At 43.9% G+C, this 21404-nt stretch overlaps 1 protein-coding gene across 1 annotated transcript in view; it reads left to right on the top strand.

Annotated features, from left to right (window-relative positions):
- Positions 1-1225: 1225 nt before the first annotated feature.
- The window catches only part of LOC140454350 (elongation factor 1-gamma-like), a 64948-nt gene continuing 44769 nt past the window's right edge, over positions 1226-21404 (top strand). Inside the window, exons 1-4 of the mRNA XM_072549055.1 lie at positions 1226-1269; positions 7984-8057; positions 16876-17019; positions 19295-19358. Coding sequence (XP_072405156.1) covers positions 8046-8057; positions 16876-17019; positions 19295-19358 — 220 coding nt within the window. The 5' untranslated portion in view covers positions 1226-1269; positions 7984-8045. The remainder of the gene's footprint in view (positions 1270-7983; positions 8058-16875; positions 17020-19294; positions 19359-21404) is intronic.

Below are 21404 nucleotides of genomic sequence, written 5' to 3'. Positions count from 1 at the left end.
TCTTTGGGTGAAGAAATGTCTCCTCATCTCCGTCCTAAATGGTCCACTCCGAATCGTCAGACTGTGACCCCTTGTTTGGAAACATCCTCCCTGCATCTACCCTGTCCACTCCTGTTAGAATTTTATAAGATTCTATGAGATCCCCCCTCATTCGTCTGAACTCCAGTGAAAACAATCCTAATCTAGTCAATGTCTCCTCATTCATCAGTCTCCGGGATCAGCCTGGTAAACCTTCGCTGCAATCCCTCGAGAGCAAGAGCACCCTTCCTTAGAAAAGGATTCCAAAACTGCTAACAATTTTCTAGGTATGGCCTCATCAAGGCTCCTGTAAAACTGCAACAACAAGGCAGTCTTTCCAGACCCAGGAACCACTCTCAGAACTCAAAAAATAAATTAAAACTGAGGGCTGAAGCTTATGTTTTTTTGACTAAGTGTCGGTTGTGTTGAGATTATCTGGAGGGGTTTTTGCCATGAAGCATAGTAAGATTTGTCACCTTATTAAACTACCCACCCAGACCCGAGACATCTCCCTCATCCGATTCCATCTTGCTGTGCACCATTCTCAAAACAACTCGCCACCCAGTGGATACTCACAGAAACACCAGCAATGCTTCCTCCTGTACCATATTTGAAAAGGTTGCTGTGCACTTTGACAAGCATTGTCTTTCTGAAGCCGCCCTACTCGGTGATGAACAGTCAGTCAGAGAAGGTGGTGTCACAATTCTCCGATTGGGACCTAGTGGAAAGGGTGGTGCAGAAGGGGAGGGGAATGTCCTCATCTCAGGGAACCGACAGAGCAGGCCATAATTCTAGCGCCTGGGAGCCTAGTCTGAGATTATCACCAGGTTAGTGCAGTCTCAAGGAGCAGAGGAACTGCCAGCAGTGCTGCAGGAAGGCTAATAGCCTGGGCTGCACCAGGATAAACACCACATTCTGCTCTCTCCTGCCTCATTGTATCTTTGCTACTGCATACACCTCCCACTGAAGTTCATTCTCTACCAATATCACGGTTGCCTGCAACATCTTCCTTCACTAAGCACTCTCACCCCTTCCCTCGCTAAACTCCCAAACCATTAATCTTGCAAGACCTCTGTGCTGAATACTAACTGGCTCAGAACACCTCACTACCTTTCAATTACTTACAACAGCACTAACAGCTGCACCACCCACTGGGATCTCACTCAATCACTCTCTTTCTCTCATTCCAGGAGAAGACACCCCATAACAAGGCACAGTTGCAGTGGTGTCCAACATTAGGCACTTCACAAGGTGAGAATCCTGACCCTCGCAGGGGAACTGTAGAGTCCTTCTCGTAGGGATGCAGAGATATCCACATCCTACCAATCCAAATGAATATCAGTCTTCATTTGACTGCAATTCTCACGTTGCATACCACTTCAAACCATTGACCACAACATCATTTCTCCCATGTGTCTTGTGAGTATCAATAGGATGTCTATCTCAATGGAGAAATGGCTGGTTCTGCCAGAAGACACCTTCTCGATCTCTGATTTGATTTATTATTGTCACTGTACCTAGATATAGTGAAAATTATTGTTTAGTGTGCTATTCAGATAAACCATACCTTACCTAACTATATCAGCAGACTAGAGTATTATAGCTACACAGAAGGTGCAGAGAAAGATCAACTCTAATATATGAGAGGTCCATTCATAAGTCTGATAACAGCTGGGAAGAAGCTGTTCTTGAATCCGTTGGTATGTGTTTTCAAATTTTTCTATCTACTGTCTGATAGAAGAGGGTGGAAGAGAGTATAACCAGGGTGGGAGTTGGCTGTTTTCCTGAGATCAAGAATACTGGGGCCTAACAGGAAGCATTGGCAATGCTCCCTCCTGCACCTCCTATCAGCTCAGAACTGAAACCCTGGTGGGAACGTCAGCCTTAGAAAGTTTGGGAGCATGAGCTGGTGAGCACCTCACTATGACAGCCTTTCGACTGGTAAAGGATGAAATACCCCAGGGTGCTGGCACTTGGGGGATTGCCAAAGACCAGAAACCGGCTCAACAGAGGATCCAGTAGTGTTGGCAAGCAGGGACTTTGTCCACAAGCATGTTCAAGAACAGGAGTGGCAAACTGATATACGCCCGCAATCCAGGTGGCCCTTCTTCACAAGGGGACAGGGTAGTGCCACACAGCTGGAGGAGGAACCATACATTGGCTCCTCAGAAGTCTTCTCTCAGGATACTCAAGAGATGGCAGGGCCCATCCTGTCTAAACTCCGCCATTTGAAGCCAAGGACAGTCCGCTATCCTCCAGCAAAAAAGATCCTCAGCAAGGTCAGGGCTGTCCAATTGCCATTTGCACCCCAAAAAGTGTTCAGGGCCAATGAGTTCCACTGGCTCCACCTAGGTGTGGAACCAGGGACAACACTAAGACATAGAGGGAGGGAAAGAAAGAAAAAGCCTTTTGAGGGCACATTGGTGGCATGGGTGCTTTAAGGGCACTGCATATTAGTATCACATTCATTTAAATCTGATTGGTTTTGTGCAACTGTTTGGTTGATTCTGCATGCAGCTCTGAATGTAATTGGACCAGCATGAGGCCCACCTAGAGTGCATCTTGATTGATGTTTGTGTCAAGATCCTGCCGCAGTCTATAGAGGCAAGATGAACAAGGTGTCAATAGGACTAAGGATTGTGCCAACATTATTGCTCCTTTGCTAAAACATTCATATCTTTTCTCTGGCATCTATTGCCAAAAGTGTTGGTGTGAATAAGGTGTTCAGTGATATCTGGGGTAGCACACAGCTCACAGGGAGTCAATTCATTAGGATTGCCAGGGATTTGGGACCAAGCAGGTCTGTATCCTTTACAGCACATAGGTCTGCGTGTAATGTTGTTTCTACTTAAAGGTCTCACGTCGGTGTATCTTACAGCCTATTCCCTCACACTTGACCCACCCAACCTGGGTGTGGTCACAACTATTTTCTTTTCCATTGCATAATTTTGAAACCTAACATGATACAAGGTGACAAAGAACACTTGGTGAACAGTGGCTTCAAGCCTCAGTCTCTGTGAGGCCCAAACATCCATATCTCCAATCTGATATCTCTTCCCGTGAACCCCATAGTCTTCACATGTCCCCAAGTTTCCAAAGAACGCTTGCACATGAGCCTTCATCTTCCACCCACCTCCTGAGCCCCTGGCATATGAGATGATCATGCTGGGTATGGTCATAACCTGCCTTCCCCTTGAAGCCAGGATGCTCCTGACTGTGCACAAACCCTCCCCTCACATTTCCCTGGTCCCATCCAAGGTTTACCATATCCACACCCCCACCCCGAACTTTACAAATTTAGTTATCCCCTTTCACAACAGTTATTCCTCCTTCCCTAGACTGAAGCACCCCAATCCCAATGAATGGGTTCCTGAGTGTCCTTCCTGTGGCAGTGACCCCCACCTTGTCCTCCTCCCTACTCATTTATCCCCTCAGTTTCCGTGAACAATCCTGATGGACAGATTGTTGCCTACCACCTTTTGTGACCCATCTAGATCCCTGGCTGATGACCGTACATCCCCCATAACTGTGTTCACCCTCTGTCCCTAATACTAGTTGCAATGAAGCTACAGGATTAACTGTGAGACACTCCCTGGACTGCAAAGGCATTGTCTCCCAGACTGAGATCCATCCAAGTGGACACCTGACTGTGGTCACTCCCCTGGTCTGCTCCTTGACTTACTGTGCCAGGACTCACTGACTGAGAAGTGAGGACTTTGGTGAGGACCACACGATGAAGACTGTGAGACATGGCAGCTTGCTTGCTGCACAGTTTTGTGTTTCCAGACACACTGCAGGTTTGAGATTGACATGGTCCCCTGCTGTACAGCAAAATGTGCATCCCCTTTGACTGCCAACTGCTGCCAACAAGCTAAGCTGCCTGAAACTAAAACAAAAATTGCTGGAGAAACTCAGGAGGGCTGGCAGCATCTGTGGAGACAAAGCACTGTTAACATTTTGAGTCTAGTGACCGTCTTCAGAGCTGCCTGGTTGTGTGATTGTACACAAAAACAAAAGTTACTGGAAAAACTCAACAGGTCTGGCAGCATCTGTGAAGAGGAATCAGGGTTAATGTTTTGGATCCGGTGACCCTTTCTCAGATTGTACTGATTGGCAAAGCAAGGAGGGATTCTGTGAGCATCTAGGTAGGTGATATGTGAGTGAGCACTGTGATAACAAGCTAGCAGTTCTGATATGTGCCATTTATGAATGAATGAATAAATGAATAGTTTTATTGTCACATGTCTTTTGCAGTGAGTAAAATACAGCGAAAAATCTTTCCACTGTCACCATGATCCTGCATCATTTTGATTAGTTTTAAAACTTAATGGGGAGTGTTGCTGAACAGAGAGACCTTGGAGTGCAGGTTCATAGTTCTTTGAAAGTAGAGTCACAGGTAGATAGGATAGTGAAGAAGGCATTTAGTACGCTTGCCTTTATTGGTCAGTTAATTGAGTACAGGAGTTTGGTGGTCTTGCTGTGGCTGTACAGGACATTTTTTAGGCCACTTTTGGAATTTTGCATTCAATTCTGGTCTCCCTGCTATAGGAAGCATGTTTTGAAACTTGACAAGTTCAGAAAAGATTTTCAAAGAAGTTGCCAGGGTTGGAGGGTTTCAGCCATAGGGAGAGGCTGAATTGCCTGGGGCTATTTTCTCTACAATGCCAGAAGCTGACCTTATAGAAGTTTATAAAATCATGAGGGGCAGATATAGGATCAATAGACAAGGTTTTGTCCCCAGGTTAGTGGAGCCCAAAACTAGAGGTCATACATTTAAGGTGAGAAGGAAAAGTTATAAAAGGGACCTAAGGGGCAACATTTTCACACAGAGGTTGGTACATGTATGGCATGAGCTGCCAGAGAAAGTGGTGGAATCTGTTATAATTACAATTTTTGAAGGTATTTGGATGGGTATACCTTTGGAAGAAATTCGGGGGATTTGGGCCAAATGCTGGTAAATGGGACTAGATTAACTTAAGATGTCTGGTTGGCATGGATGAGTTGGAACAAAAGGACTGTTTCCATATATACGTCTCTATGATTCTTTGACTCTAATAAGAAACAAAGATATAGCTCAAAGACAGTCCATCAGTCCAAGCCTACCCATCATCAAGGATATCTGTTTTGTCAGTCCTTGTCCACCACCTTGCTGCTGTCTACACCAGACCCAACTAATATTGAAGTCGCCACTCTTCAGGCGCCATTTTTCGCTGCTGGGCCAATTCTCCTCCACCACTGCCTTGCCTCTGCCTGTGCCAGAGCCGCCAATGTCAGAATCACTTCTCTCACTGCTGGGCCCACCTCAATGCTGCCACTGCTTCGCTGCTGCCAGCACCAGACCCAACTAACAACAAAGTCACTGATCATCAAGCGCCATCTTTCGCTGCTGGGCTACCTTACCTACATTGCCTCCGCCAATATAACAGCTTCCAGGTCCCGTGCTCACCCAGGAAAAAATAAGTAGGGGCTTACAAGGTCCGAGCTGGGCTCACTCACTGCTACCACAAGGTCCATGCTGGGCCCACCCGCCGCTGCCACGAGTTAGGATTCAACCAGCTTGCTGTAGATCCGGAGTCACACACAGGTCAAACCAGATAGATATGACAGATTTCTTTCCTTGCTGATCTTTAAGAAACCAGATGGGTTTTTGGCATAATCCAAGGGATTGTCACTGAAGGTAAATTGGGAATTTATCCATGGCCTAATTTCTCGGTTAGGTCCTCAAGTATCTGGAGCAAATTAATTAACCTGCCAATGTTCAATCTGGTTGATCAGGTTGAATTTTATGCAGCACTTCTTCAATAACTGCATGATTCCTGTGGAAAAAAGAGCCATTGGCTTCAATCTATTCACATAACTCAAATTTCTCAGCACACCATCTATTTTTATAAATCTTTTCTGCATCTTTTCAAAGCCTTCATGTTTCATAAAATATGATGCACAGAATTGGAAATAATATTCCAGTTATGCCAAAAGCTATTTTTCATAAAGGCTCGCCATAATGTCTTTGCTTTTGTACTTTATGCCTCTATTATAAAACACAGGTTCCTGTATGCCTCTTTAACCTGCTCGACCAGCTTCAGGAATTGTATGCACACATTCATGTCTTGTCCCCATACCCCACTATATGAAAGGAAGGAGGGGAAATCTGTGAGTACTCTGGTCAATGAATACCTCTCAGCCAACATCACTGCCATTGTGGTCATTATCACAGTGAAGCTTATGAGACTTTATTATTGTACAAATTGGCTGCTGTGTTTTCACCACTTCAAAGTACTTCATTCGCTTTAAAGTGATGTGGGATGTCCAATGCTTACAACAGGCGCTACATAGAGTCAGAGTCACACTGCATGGAAACAGACCCTTCGGTTTCTCAGAGTAAACTAGTCCTATTTGCGTGTATTTGGCCCATATCCTTCTAAACCTTCCCATTTATCTACCTCTCCAAATGTTTTTGAAGTGTGGTAACAGTATCTGTATCCAAATAAATGCAAAACTTTCTTTTAGAAGATGATGTGTCAAGAGATTTCTTTCACTGGTAGGATGCCCACAGTGACCAATAATGTCAAGTGGTCTGGTTATATAGATTAGATTACTTACAGCGTGGAAACAGGCCCTTCAACCCAACAAGTCCACACCGACCCACTGAAGTGCGACCCACCCAGACCCATTCCCGTACATTTATCCCTTCACCTAGCACTATGGACAATTTAGCATGGCCAATTCTCCTAACCTGCACATTTTTTGATTGGGGGAGGAAACTGGTGCACCTGGAGGAAACCCACGCAGAATGTGCAAACTCCACACAGAGAGTCACCTGAGGCAGGAATTGAACCCAGGTCTCTAGCACTGTGAGGCAACAGTGCTAACCACTGTACTGCCCACCAGGGACACCCTCACACAAACTGGCTAAAGAACTACAACAGAAACTGAAACACCTGATCAGTGGATCCAGACATTATACAGTCAATACAGGAATTCTTGGACATCATCAGAAATATACACATAGACAAGGAAGAAACTATGGCCTCATTCCATGTAACGGCACTGTTCACCTCGGTCGACAAAACCCTAGCCAGAGAAACAATTACCAACCTGCTGGACATACAGAACAGACAACAAGACAGGGAACCTATCAACAAAGACAGCGTACTCAAACTACTGGACCTGTGCCTCACAACACACTTCACATTCAACAACCAAATATATGAACAAATCAAATATATGGATTGAAAGAGTCCCAGGATTGAACCCAAGTTCAAACTATGGTGCAGTTTGTACTTCTACCTTCAAGTCAGAAGGTTGTGAGTTCAAGTTTCAATTGAGAGATTTAAGATCGGGGCTAACACTCCAGAACAACACAGAAGGAGTACTGTACCATTGGAGAGTCTACTGCCTGAAAGAGGTGTAAAACTGTAAACCTTGCCCATCCTCCTCCAATGGAGCATTAGAGAGTTCCTCTTGTCTCATAGTCAAATAACACTTACCACTCAACCAACACTGGTAGCAGAAGAAGTCATAACCAGACTCAAAACCTCAACTTGTTCTCTGCACTGATGTTGTCAGACCTATTGAATTACCTTGCCATTCTCTATGTTTGTTTGGTAAATAAAACAACTGGCCATTTATTTCCTTGCTATGTGGGATCTTGTTGTGCTCAGACGTCTACTATGACAACATCCATGTTTCCAAAGATTTAAAGCATCAAGAACAAAAACAGTGTTATATTTAAATGCAAACCACTAATTTTTCTTTTATAACGTCAGATAAGTTGAATTGTGATGCAGGCAGAGCGAACTGACTCTCCCTTCATCGTGTCGCTCGCCCCCACCCTCCTTTTTTTTGTAACGGCTGTCTCTTTAAATTCCAATAACACTAAGTCAGGGTATGTAAATTGCAGGATAACTCTCACCTGCAGCAAATAAAAGAAACGGAATGATTATTTCTATCTATGTTGACCTTTAGGATCCACTAATTTGCAGGATTGCAGTCCGAACCGAACGGCTTGGCGGGAGTGTGGTGATGTGATGGCGGCGATGGTGAGTAAGGATCTGTATAATCCGGTGGAAATCTCTGCCATCCGAGTGGATAGTTCACCGAGAGTTAGGTGGCTCCATTCTTTTTGGTTCCGGCTGCTATTCGTTGCCGATATTTGTGGACTTCGGCCTGTCTTTCTTCCTAAATTTCTCCCCTTTTCTGACTGTATTCTATTAGAGGGGTATTTGGTTGTCATGGTTTCTAGGGCCATCTCTCTGCTTGCAGCTTGGTAATCCAGTTCCAATTCGCTGGAGTAATAGAAATATTACATATCTTTTCAGAATTTATTACTGATGTTTGAATTATCTGTTTTATATTCTGATACTGCTTAAGGTGTTTACTATGGACCATGTGAAAGAGAACCTTATGATCTAGGTGAGGGCTTGATGGTCTACCTTGGTTTAGACTGAGAGGCTTATTGTTCATTTCTCTTGCACCCTCTCTACTGCTGGGTAGAAATTAATAGTAAATCTTATGAAAACTAAGACTAAAGCCATTCATTATTAGACTAATAACAAAATATCTTTTACCACAGTTGACCAAGCAAACTTTATACATCCCTACACTTAAAGGAGATTAGATTCCCCACAGTGTGGAAACAGACCCTTCAGCCCAACCAGCCCTCTGAAGAGTAACCCACCCAGACCCATTTCCCTCTGACTAATGCACCTAACACTATGGACAGTTTAGCATAGCCAATTCACCTGAACTGCACATCTTTGTGACTGTGGGAGAAAACTCATGCAGATACTGGGAGAATGTGCAAACTCCACACAGGCTGAGAATCAAACCTGGGACCATGGTGCTGTGAGGCAACAGTGCCAACCAATGAGCCACTGTGCCTCTCAAGTCTTGGTGAACTGACTACTGCCCACTGTATGAAGTCCATTTGGCCCATCAAATCTGAACTGCAGATTGCTGAACCAATGAGTTCGTGGCTGACCTGATAATGATCATTTCCATTTTTTGTGTTAATCACTCAACTCTCGATTCCCTTACTGATTTAAGATCTATCTATCAGCTTTGAATATAATTAACAACAGCCTTGACAGTTCTCAGGTGTAAAGGATTCCATAAATTCATTACCTCCAGGAGGTTTAAAAAAAAATCCTTCTGTCTTAAATGGGTGACCCCCTTTATTGAGATTATCCCCCTCTAGCTGGGTAAACCAAAATGGAGGATTGGAAAAATTTGTAGCTGTAACAGCTGCTCTTTTTTGTTTGAGGTTTTACTTTTTAGGTGTTGGAGGTGATTTCCTTGAATTCCAGGAGCAGCAGTTACTGTTTTGTTGTTCCAATTGTTCTAAAACGTTTGGAGGAAAAAAAGTCAAAACAATCTCCCTTTTAAAAAGGGAGAAAGACTGACAAAAGCAGCGAGAATATTATCTGTAAGGGAGAGAGAGAGAGAGAGAGAGAGACGAAACTTGCACTGCTAACACAGCAGTGAATCTGCGCAGTTACTGCCTTTGCTGTTTGAATTCATGTATTAATGGACATTGGAGTGTGTCTAGGAATACTTAACAAACAGTGAAATTCACAATTGATCTTGGAGGAACCTGTTTGGGAGAGGTCACAGCATAGAAACAGGATAAGTGAATAATTTTAAATATAGCCTTGTTGTAAATCCACAATAGTGAGTAGAGTGGGTTGTTTCTTGATTATTTTTATTGGGATCGATCTCTTGATTAATATTTTATGCCTTATATTTTTAAAATTTAAGTTACCCTGGAGCAGAGTTTTGCAGAGCAATAAGACCATGCTATTTTCTGGGTCTGTAGATTGGAAGGAGCAAAATGGCCTTAGTAGGGTGATATACTCTTGTCAGATGTGGGAGTTTCGAGAGAGCTTGCATGTTACTGAGGATTATTTATGCAATAAATGTTTGTGAATCCTGTCTGATCGAATGGAGTGACAGTTAGAAGCAATGAGGAATTTGAGAACTAGGGGGTGTGATGGATGGCAGTTATAGGAAGGGAGAAAAGCTGCAGGTAGATGACTTAACTCCAAGAAAGGTAGGTAGGTAGTACAGGAGTCTTCTGTGGCTATCCCCATTTCAAACAAGTATGCTGTTTTAGAAAATGTAGGGAGTGATGGACTTTCAGGGGAATATATCAAAAACTTGGCTGTTCGTGCTATCAAGACAGGCTCTAATGTAAAGAGAGGTATGTCAAGTTTCAAGCGATCGATTTGTGTAAGGGGACCTGTTTTTGGTCAGAGGCACATACAGCTTTTTCTGTGGCCAGCAGTGGAAAAATCAGAATGGTGTGTTGTCTCCCTGGTGCCAGGATCAATGATATCTTGGAGGGAGTGCAGAATGCTGTCCAGAGGGAGAGGGGTCCCGCAGGAGATCATTGTACACATTGGAACCAATCCCATACGAAGGGAAAAGGATGAAATTCTCAAGGCACAATATAGAGAGTTAAGCAGGAATTTTTAAAAGGATGTTCTCAAGGGTAGTAATATCTGGATTATTCCCAATGCTATGAGCTAGTGAGGGCAGGAATAGGAGGATAGAGCAGATGAATGCATGGCTGAAGAGCTGGTGTATGGGAGAAGGATTCACATTTTTGGATCATTGGCATCTCTTCTGGGGTAGAGGTGACATGTACAAAAGGACAGATTGCACTTGAATTGGAAGGGGCTAATATACTGGCAGGGAGATTTGCTAGAGCTGTTCAGAAGGATTTAAACTAGTAAGGTGGTAGGGTGGTGGTGGGGAGAAGAAGGTAGTGATGAAAGAGATAAATCTGAACGTGGTACAGTTGATAAAAGAAGCAAGTCAAACAGGCAGGGACAAAGCAAGGAACAAGGTAGGACTGAAATTGAAACTATTTATTTCAATGCAAGAGGCCTAACAGGAAGGCAGATGACCTCAGGGCATGGTGAGGAACATGGGACTGGGATATCATAGCAATTACTGAAACATGGCTCAGGGATGGACAGGACTGAGCCTAATGTTCCAGGATACAAATACTGTCAGAAGGATAGAACAAGAGGAGTGGGAGTGGTATTTTTGATAAGGGATAGCATTACAGCTCTACTGAGGGAGGATATTCCTGGAAATACATCCAGGGAGGTTATTTGGGTGGAACTGAGAAATAAGAAAGGGATGATCACGTTTTATTGGGGTTGTATTATGGACCCCCTAACAGTCAGCAGGAAATTGAGAAACTGATTTTTGTAAGGAAATTTCAGTTATCTGTAAGAATAAAAGGGTGGTTGTGGTAGGGGATTTTAACTTTCCAAACATGGACTGGGGCTGCCATAATATTAAGGTTTAGATGGAGAGGAAGTTAAGTATGTACAAGAAAATTGATTGTGTGGATGTACCCATTAGAGAAGTTGCAAAACTTGATCTACTCTTGGGAAATAAAGCAGGGCAGGTGACTGAGGTGTCAGTAGGAGTGCACTTTGGGGCCAGCGACCATAATTTTTAGTTTTAAAATAGTGGTGGGAAAGGATAGCCCAGATCTAACAGTTGAGGTTCTAACTTGGAGGAAGGCCAATTTTGATGTTATGAGGAAAGGACTTTAAAAAGCTGACTGGGGACAGATATTCCCAGGGAAAGGGATGGCTGGAAAATGGGAAGCCTTCAGAAATGAGATAACGAGAATCCCGAGACTGTATCTTGCTGTTAGGCTGGCAGGTGTAGGGAATGCTGGATGACTTAAAAACATTGAGGATTTAGTTCAGAAAAAAGGAAGCATATGTCAGGTATCTACTGGAGAGATCGCGTGAATCCTGAGTATAAAAGCAGTAGGAGTATACTTAAGAGGGAGGTCAGGAGGGCAAAAGGGGGACATGAGATAGCTTTGGCAAATAGAATTAAGGAGAATCCAAAGGGTTTTTACAAATATATTAAGGACAAAAAGGTAACTAGGGGGAGAATAGGGCCCCTCAATTATCAGCAATGTGGACTTTGTGTGGAGCTGCAGGAGATGGGGGAGATATTAAACGAGTATTTTGCATCAGTGTTTACTGTGGAAAAGGATATGGAAGATATAGCTGGTGAAATCTTGCAAAATGTCCATATTACAGAGGTGGTGGTGTAGATGTCTTGAAACGCATAAAAGTGGATAAATCACCAGGACCTGATCAGGTGTAACCTAGAACTCTGTGGGAAGCTAGGGAAGTGATTGCTGGGCGCCTTGCTGAGATATTTGTATCATCGATAGTCACAGGTGAGGTACTGGAAGACTGGAGGTTGGTTAACATGGTTCCATTATTGGAACAACATTTCTGAACTGATTGCCAGACTACTGCATCCACTAGCACAAAAGCCAACAGCCACTCTCAGACAACAACTCACCAGGATGAAGGACCCGATACCCAGCATGAGCAAAACCAATGTAGTGTACAAAATTCCATGCAAGGACTGCACAAAACACTACATAAGACAACCAGGAATACAGCTAACGATCCGCATCCATGAACACCAACTAGCCACGAAACGACATGACCAGCTATCCTTAGTAGCCACACATGTGGATGACAAGCAACATGAGTTCGACTGGGACAACACTACTATTATAGGACAAGCCAAACCGAGAACAGCCAGGGAATTCCTAGAGGCATGGCACTCATCCACTGATTCAATCAGCAAACACATCGACCTGGACCCAATATACCGGCCACTGCAGCGGACAGCTGGAACTGACAACCAGAAGCGGCAGATACAAATCACTATAAATGCCGGAGGAAAGATCACAGAAGTGCTTCATAGGAGGCTCCCAAGCACTGAGGATGTCACCTAGACAAGGGACGAAACGTCTGCAACACAAATTCCCAGCTCGGTGAACAGAACCACAACAACGTGGTTCCATTATTTAAGAAAAGTGGTAAAGGCAAGCCAGGGAACTATAGACTGGTGAGTCTGACATCCGTGGCGGACAAGTTGTTGGAGGCAATCCTGAGGTATAGGCTTTACATGTATTTGGAAGGGCAGAGTGGTGGGTGTGATCTATATGGACTTCAGTAAGGCGTTCGACAAGGTTCCCCATGGAAGACTGGTTAGCAAGGTTAGGTTGCATGGAACACGGAGAATGAGCCAGTTCTGTATCCAAATGGCTCAAAGGTAGAAGACCGGGTGGTGGCGGAGGGTTGGTTTTTCAGACTGGAGGCCTGTGACCAGTGGAGTGCCACAAGGATCGGTGCTGGGTCCTCTACTTTTCGTCATTTATATAAATGATTTGGATGTGAGCATAAGAGGTATAGTTAGTAAGTTTGCCGATGACACCAAAATTGGAGGTGTAGTGGACAGCAAAGAAGGTTACCTCCGATTTACAACAGCATCTCAGCCCATTTGCCCATTTGGTCCAGAAGTGGCAGATGGAGTTTAATTCAGATAAATGCGAGGTGCTGCATTTTGGGAAAGCAAATCTTAGCAGGACTTATACACTTAATGGTAAGATCCTAGGGAGTGTTGCTGAACAAAGAGACCTTGGAGTGCAGGTTCATAGCTCCTTGAAAGTGGAGTCGCAGGTAAATAGGATAGTGAAGAAGGCGTTTGGTATGCTTTCCTTTAATGGTCAGAGTATTGAGCATAGGAGTTGGGAGATCATGTTGCTGTTGTACAGGATGCTGGTTAGGCCACTTTTGGAATATTGCATGCAGTTCTGGTCTTCCTATCGGAAGGATGTTGTGAAATTTTCTGAACCCTTTCAAGGATGTTGCTAGGGTTGAAGGATTTGAGCTATAGGGAGAGGCTGAATAGAATAGGGCTGGTTTCCCTGGAGCATTGGCGGCTAAGAGGTGACCTTAGAGGTGATAAAATAAAGGGGCATGGATAGGATAAATAGACAGTCTTTTCCCTTGGGTGGTGGAATCCAAACCTAGAGGGCATAGGTTTAGGGTGAGAGGAGAACGCTATAAAAGAGACCTCTGGGCAACTTTTTCGTGCAGATGATGGTGCATGTATGGAATGAGCTGTCGGAGGAAGTGGTGGAGGCTGGTACAATTACAACATTTTTAAAAGGCATCTGGATGGATACGTGAATAGGAAGGGTTTGGGGGGATATGGGCCAAGTGTAGCAAATAGGACTAGATTAGGTTGGGATATTTGGTCAGCATAGGTGCTGTACATCTGACTATTTGGTCAAAACTCCCTTGAGATACAATCCCTCTCTGCAGCTATTCTGTCGAGCCTCTTTAGAATCTTATGCTTCAAGAAGGTTGCCTTTCATTTTTTTTCTAAACTGCATAAAGGGCAAGGCGTTCAACCTCTCCCTCAAGACTGTCCCTCCATACCTGGTATCTACCTAATGAGTTTTCTCTGGGCTGCCTGCAATACCAATATATCCTTCCTTTTGATAAGGGGACAAAAAGAATTCTATGCTCCATATCCTTTTTTTTAAGCAAAGTAAACAATTTTTCTTTCCTATTTATCTTCTGAACTTGTATGCTTTTCATGGTAGCATACGTAAAGGAACAGAACTTAAGCCCTTCTGCCAATTTGATAATGGCAATATATCTCAAACCCATTCTCCTGCCTTCTCCCCATGACCCTTTATCCCCTTACTAAACAAGTAGGCTTTCAGCATGTCTGTCTTAAATACACTCAATGACTTGGTGTCTGCAGCCCTTTTGTGGTAATGAATTCCACAGATTAACCGCCCTCTGGCTGAAGAAGTTCCTCCTCTAGTTCTAAAGGGTCATCACTTCATTCTGAGGCTGTGCCCTCAGGTCCTAGTCTCTCCAACTAGTGGAAACATCATCTCCTCATCCACTTTATCCAGGCCTCTCCCATTTTCTAAAGTTTCAATCATATTTCTCCCTCATCCTTCTAAACTCCCATTGAGTACAGACCCGGAGTCCTCAACCATTCCTATGATAAACCAATCCATCCTCTGGATCATTCTTCTGAGCTTTCCCTGGGCCCTCTCCAATACACACAATCCTTCCTCCGATGTCTGTCAAGCCCAAAACTGCTCTCAATAGTCAAACGTACCTTGACACAGACTTAGTAATACGTTTGTGTGCTCGTATTGTAGTCCTCTTGAAATGAATGCTAACGTTGCATTTGTCTTCCTAACTGCCAACTGAACTTAGCACGTTAACCTTAACAGAATCTTGAACTAGGACTCCCAAATCCTCTTGAACTTCAGATTTCTGAAGTTGTTCCGCGTTTAGAAAATAGTCTTCACCTCTGTTCTTTCTCGCACTTTGCCACGTTAGGTTCCATCTGCCATTTCTTTGCCTGCTTTCCTAACCTGTCCATGTCCTTCTGCAGCCTTCCTACTTCCTCAACACTGCCTGGCTTTCCACTGTCTTTGTGTCACCTGCAAACTTAGCAACAGTGCCGTCAGTGCCTTTGTCCAGATTATGAATGAATAATGTGAATTGTTGTGACTCCAACACCGACCCGTGCAGAATTCCACTTGTCACCAGCTAACATCCTGAAAAAGACCCTTTATCTTGATTTCTCAGCTTTCTGTCAGCCAGTCCTCTATCTGTGTCAATACTTTGACTCTAACTTCATGGGATTTTATCTTTAATTAGGACTCTCCTGTGCAACGCCTTGTCAAAGGCCTTTCAAAATAGTAGCTGATCACTTCCATCAGCTCTCCTTTTATCTAACCTGCTTGTTATTACCTCAGAATTCTAACAGACTGTCAGGCATGACGTTCCACTGACACAGCTGAGCTGATTCAGCCATGTTTTACAATGCACTTTCAGGTACTCTGTAATCTCACCCTTAATGGGCTTTTAAAATATTACCAATGACCCAAGTCAGATTAATTGGCCTATAGTTTGCTATCTTCAGGCTCCCTCTATTCTGAACCAGGGAGTACCCTCCAATCTGTGCTGTAACTTTCTGAAGTTTGTCTGTTTTAAATATTTAGTCCTCTACTCTTACCAAAGTGCATAACCTTGCATTTTCTCTCATCTACCAAGTTTTTGCTTACTCACTTAACTTCTCTTCCTCTAACTTTGTCAACCTTGCGACTTGCCTTCCCACCTATTTTTGTTCTCTGCAAACTTGGCAATAGCACGTTTACTTCCATCGTCCAAGTCATTAATGTTTATTGTAAGTAAGCGTGGCCTGACACTGATCCCTGTGGCACTCCACTTGTTACAGGTTGCTATCCTGAAAGTGCTCCCTTATCTTAAATTGACTTCTGTTAATTGGCTAATCCTCTATCTCTGCTAATATACCACTGACCACCATGGGCTCTAAAGAAGTCTTGAATGTGTCTTCTATTATTGAATGTCTAAAAGGAATCTTTCAGAAAGAATTAATGTACAAGTTACATTAGCTTGCCCAAATCCGATGCGATAATCTTGAGTGGTGAGCTCTGCTGCCTTGCATGAGGTTCTGAAGGGGACAGATGTATCATCTTTGGCTTCTGATATGAGCAATAACTAATGGCTTTTGCTACCATTCTGTAATCTACATCTGTATGTATGACGTGTGGTGTTCAGACTCGCTGATCTATCTTCTACTGATGACTAGGTGGGCCCTTAACTCAGCATAAAACGAGAATAAGGGCCCATATATTTTCAGTAAAAGAAAGTTTCAGTAAAGAGTATGAACAGTACACATGTAAATTACACATGGTAGCAACACTCACAAAGTAGCAGTAATTGGTACCCAGAATCCAATATAGGGTTCTGGTGGAAATGTGATTAACTCCATTCAATACTTCACAGTTGTGCTATTTGGATGTGTAAGTTTACTGGGAGTGTAGGACAGTTGAAGTTGCTTTTGTGGGTGAAACCTCTTGATCCAATTGAAATTGGTTTAAAATTTAGCTTAACTTATTGTCTATTTTTAAATGATCTGATTCTTTAGCTCTCTGTAATGGCTTCTTATCTTTTTCAGACTCTGTACACTCCCCCTGATTTTTGGAGGTCCTATGCAGTTCTGATTGCAGCTGAATATAGCAACGTCCCACTCACAGTAGTATCCAAGGATTCTGGATTTTGTTCCAAGACTAGCTGTACATCCCTGAATGTCCACGGGAAGGTCAGTGAGTTGCTCACTGTTTTCTGTTTCGTGAATATGGATAAGATGAACCCCAAGAGTTTAACAACACTTGACTTTAATGATCAAAATATAACTTGATTTTTATCTGGAAACTGTTCCCAGCTCCAAATAGTTTTCAATAATTTCATAGTTTTCAGTGTGTCCTCGACCCATAAATGTAGGGATTTTGCTGCTGCATCTGGTACAAAACGTTCTGGTGTAATATTTTGTAATCGATCCGTTCAGAAATGCTGTGACATGTCTGAGGTAGGTAGAATTTGAAAAACACTAATTCTCACTGTCACAAAGCTGGTCCTTTTTTTTTCCTGTAAAAGTTGTTGCTTCTCCTCAAGAATGCTGTGTACTTGATTATTATTTTTTTCAGGTGAGGTTGTAGAACAGACAAGGCTCCAGATTGGCTGGGCTGGTATACAGATGAAAAGGGTATTGGGAGTTTTTTTTTGTTTATACATAAACTGCTGAAACTTTAGGCCACAGCTTTCATGTTTTAGAAGTAACCTGTAAAATGAAGAGTGGTCAGTCCTAAAAGCTGAATAATTATTTTTGGTCAGTTCAGTTGCAGCAGGGGATCTGTTAAACAGGCTGCTGAATACTCTCCTTCTGCCCTTCTGACTTCAAACTCCAAGTCTCGGTTCTGTTTCTACTGTGTTTAATGGGTTTGTTTGGTATTTTTTTTGAAGCAGTACAATTCAGTCTAATTTGGATAATCTGAGTTCTGTGGGTATTGTATATTCATTCTGTAATTTTGTGATTACATTTTTTCTATTTTAAAACCTGATAGTCAACCCGGTTAACTTGGGATAATTTTCACTGGACACTTACCGAAACAAATAGCAAAGTTACGGTCTGGGCTGCCTGCTTAAGAATGTTTTGAGTGGTCTGGCCTAGTCCATAACACCCCTGCTACTTGGAGGTGGCTGTCATGGCTCAGTTTTAGCACTTCCACGTTTTGGATCTGATGGTTCAGAGCCCTTGCTGGGATCTTGATTGCAAAATTTAATTAGGCGCGCTCATTGCTTTACTGAGGATGTGCTGAATTGTTGTTCAGATGAAACACTCAATTGAGGCTCTGCCTGCCATCCTGTTGTCTGTAGAAGATCACAAAGCTCTATTTGAAGAACTTGGGGGAGTTCTCTCTTCTGTCCTGGTCAATGCATGTCAATGGTGATTGTTTGTAACTGCAATCTATCAATCTGGTTCCTGTGAAGAAACTTGCTATTGTCAGTCCTTAAGTTTGCTTTCCATTACACTAGCCTCCAAGACCGAGTGTGAAGTTTTTAGTCCATTTTAGTTTATGGACAGACTTAAGGTGGAAGCAGGAGGATGACATTAAATGTAGATTCTGCATAATGGCACAAAAATAATGTTGACACGCCTGAATTGAATTGTCATGTTCCTGTTTTGTCCCAGCAACTGAGTATAAAGCTGGGCAAGGTGTGAACGTTTTATTTTGAATTGGCATCCTTCGCATTCCAAGCAGCCTGTGATGCTCTGATCATGTGCTGTGCCTCTGAAATCCACTGGGAGATGGGAGTGTAGGATGCATGCATGTAATGGTTCGGGACTTGAAAGCACCTGCTTTACTTGGGGAACACAAGTGATTCAGGAGTCTGACCATTGCAATGTCAGCAGTGAGATTACCTGGCACTTGTGGAACTCCATCAGACATTGGCCAGGAATGTTTTATAGATGGTAGGGTTTTTAATCCAAACTGAATGACATTGGCTCTCTCTGATAGAGACTATAAGTCATTGACTGACAGACTATTAATATTTTTCCAAAATTAAATATCAGTGTCACACTGTGGGCGTAATGTTCTCAGTCACTGTGTATATGTGATGTAGGGATGTTCACACTCAGCTGCATTCTCAGCTGACTACCTGTTATCTGAGTTTTATACTCCTGAGTGGAAAGCAATGCAATATTTTAATATTTAACAATCTGTTATAGACCAGGTGTGTACACCCCATAATTACTGTGGAAACCGTGTACCATTAGAATTGCTAGGACATAACTTAATTGGGTACTTTTTTCCCCTGCTGTGAATCTGTATGAGCTGAAAGAGTGATTCCATTAGCCAGCGTTTGGCCAGGAGGAGCCAGTGAGCCAATGAAACCCCCTTGATATCTTTGATCACATTTTGTGGGATCTTGCATGCTGTCATAACAAGAGGTGTTTTTGTTGTTTTTTTAGAAAGTCATTTAGAGTGACGGCCATTATACTTGAACTTTTTTTTCCTATATCTCTTTTTTAGGTTCCTGTGTTAGTGGCAGACAGTGGCTTTTGCGTGCAAGAAAGTAATGCAGTTGCATATTATGGTAAGTTTCTTTCTTTCTTTCTTTCTTTCTTTCTTCTCCCCCCCCCCCCCCCCCCCCGCCACTGTTCCATTTTATGTAGAGCCAAGAGTGTAGAACAACTGGTCTATGCTTTTTTTGTTGTTGTTTCAATAGATTCACCTATTTGCTGCTGTGCATGTCCTTTTTTTTTTCTGTTTTATAAAGGCATCCTGGTAACTCCACTCAATCACTCTTTTGGATTTTCCTGGATTCATTACTGGGTTTTATTGGTTTTCTGACTTTTGGAGTTCTGATCAAAGTCAAGTCAGTTGTCACCTTTTTATTGAACGGTTGTGGAGGCTCTATAGATTGTGGATATTGCTGGCCTTGAAAATGTAGCAGAGCTGCCACTTTGAGCAATTTGTCTCATATTCAGTCAAACAACATGGAAGCAGACTCTCTTCAGTGCAACTCATCCATGCCAACCACATATATCCTACATTAATCTGGTCCTGTTTGCCAGCATCTGGCCCATGCCCCCCTCAACCCTTCCTATTAATGTACCCAGCCAAATACCTTTTTTTAAATGTTGTAATTGTACCAGCCCCTTCCACTTCCTCTGGCAGCTTGTTTCATACACACATTTGCCCTCTGGGTGAAAACATTGCCCCTTAGGTCCCATTTTAAATCTTTCCCCCCCCCCCCCCCCCCCCCCCCCCCCCCCCGCCCCCCAAACCTGCAACCTACACCCTCCAATTTTTGATTCTTCTACCCTGGGGGAAAAACCCCTTGACTATTCAGGATTAGTGTTGCTGGAAGAGCACAGCAGTTCAGACAGCATCCAGGTAGCTTCGAAATCGACATTTCAGGCATGAGCCCTTCTTCAGGAATGAGGAAAGTGTGCCAAGCAGGCTAAGATAAAAGGTAGGGGGGAGGGACATTGGAAATGCGATAGGTGGAAGGAGGTTAAGGTGAGGGTGATAGGCTGGGGTGGGGGCAGAGAAGTCAGGAAGATTGCAGATTAGGAGGGTAGTGCTGAGTTCGAGGGTTGGGACTGAGACAAGGTGGGGGGAGGGGCAATGAGGAAACTGGAGAAATCTGAGTTCATCCCTTGTGGTTGGAGGGTTCCTAGGCGGAAGATGAGACGCTCTTCCTCCAGCCGTCGTGTTGCTATGGTCTGGCGATGGAGGAGTCCAAGGACCTGCATGTCTTTGGTGGAGTGGGAGGGGGAGTTGAAGTGTTGAGCCACGGGGTGGTTGGGTTGGTTGGTCCGGGTGTCCCAGAGGTGCTCTCTGAAACATTCCGCAAGTAGGCGGCCTGCCTCCCCCATATAGAGGAGGCGACATCGGGTGCAGCGGATGCAGTAAATGATGTGTATGGAGGTGCAGGTGAATTTGTGGCAGATATAGAAGGATCCCTTGGGGCCTTGGAGGGAAGTGAGGGGGGAGGTGTGGGTGCATGTTTTGCATTTCTTGCAGTTGCAGGGAGAGGGGGGTGTGGACCTGACGAGGGAGTCACGGAGGGAGTGGTCTTTTTGGAACGCTGATAGGGGAGGGGAGGGAAATATATCCCTGGTGGTGGGGTTTGTTTGGAGGTGGGGGGAAATGACAACTGATGATACGATGTATATGGAGATTGGTGGGGTGGTAGGTGAGGACCAGTGGGATTCTGTCCTGGTGGCGATTGGAGGGGCGGGGCTCAAGGGCGGAGGAGCAGGAAGTGGAGGAGATGCGGTGGAGAGCATCATCGATCACGCCTGGGGGGATATTGCGGTCTTTGAAGAAGGAGGCCATTTGGGTTGTTCGCTATTGGAACTGGTCCTCCTGGGAGCAGATGCGGCGGAGACGAAGGAATTGGGAATATGGGATGGCGTTTTTACAGGGGGCAGCGTGGGAGGAGGTGTAGTCTAGGTAGCTGTGGGAGTCGGTCGATTTATAGTAAATATCTGTGTTGATTCGGTCATCCAAGATAGAAATGGAGAGGTCTAGGAAGGGGAGGGAGGAGTCTGAGACAGTCCAGGTAAATTTGAGGTCAGGGTGGAAGGTGTTGGTAAAGTGGATGAACTGTTCAACCTCCTCATGGGAGCAT

This window comes from Chiloscyllium punctatum, chromosome 29, assembly GCF_047496795.1.
Source record: "Chiloscyllium punctatum isolate Juve2018m chromosome 29, sChiPun1.3, whole genome shotgun sequence".
Lineage (NCBI taxonomy): Eukaryota > Metazoa > Chordata > Chondrichthyes > Orectolobiformes > Hemiscylliidae > Chiloscyllium > Chiloscyllium punctatum.
Note: the sequence above shows the minus strand (reverse complement) of the source record. Positions and strands in the feature narration are given on the sequence as shown.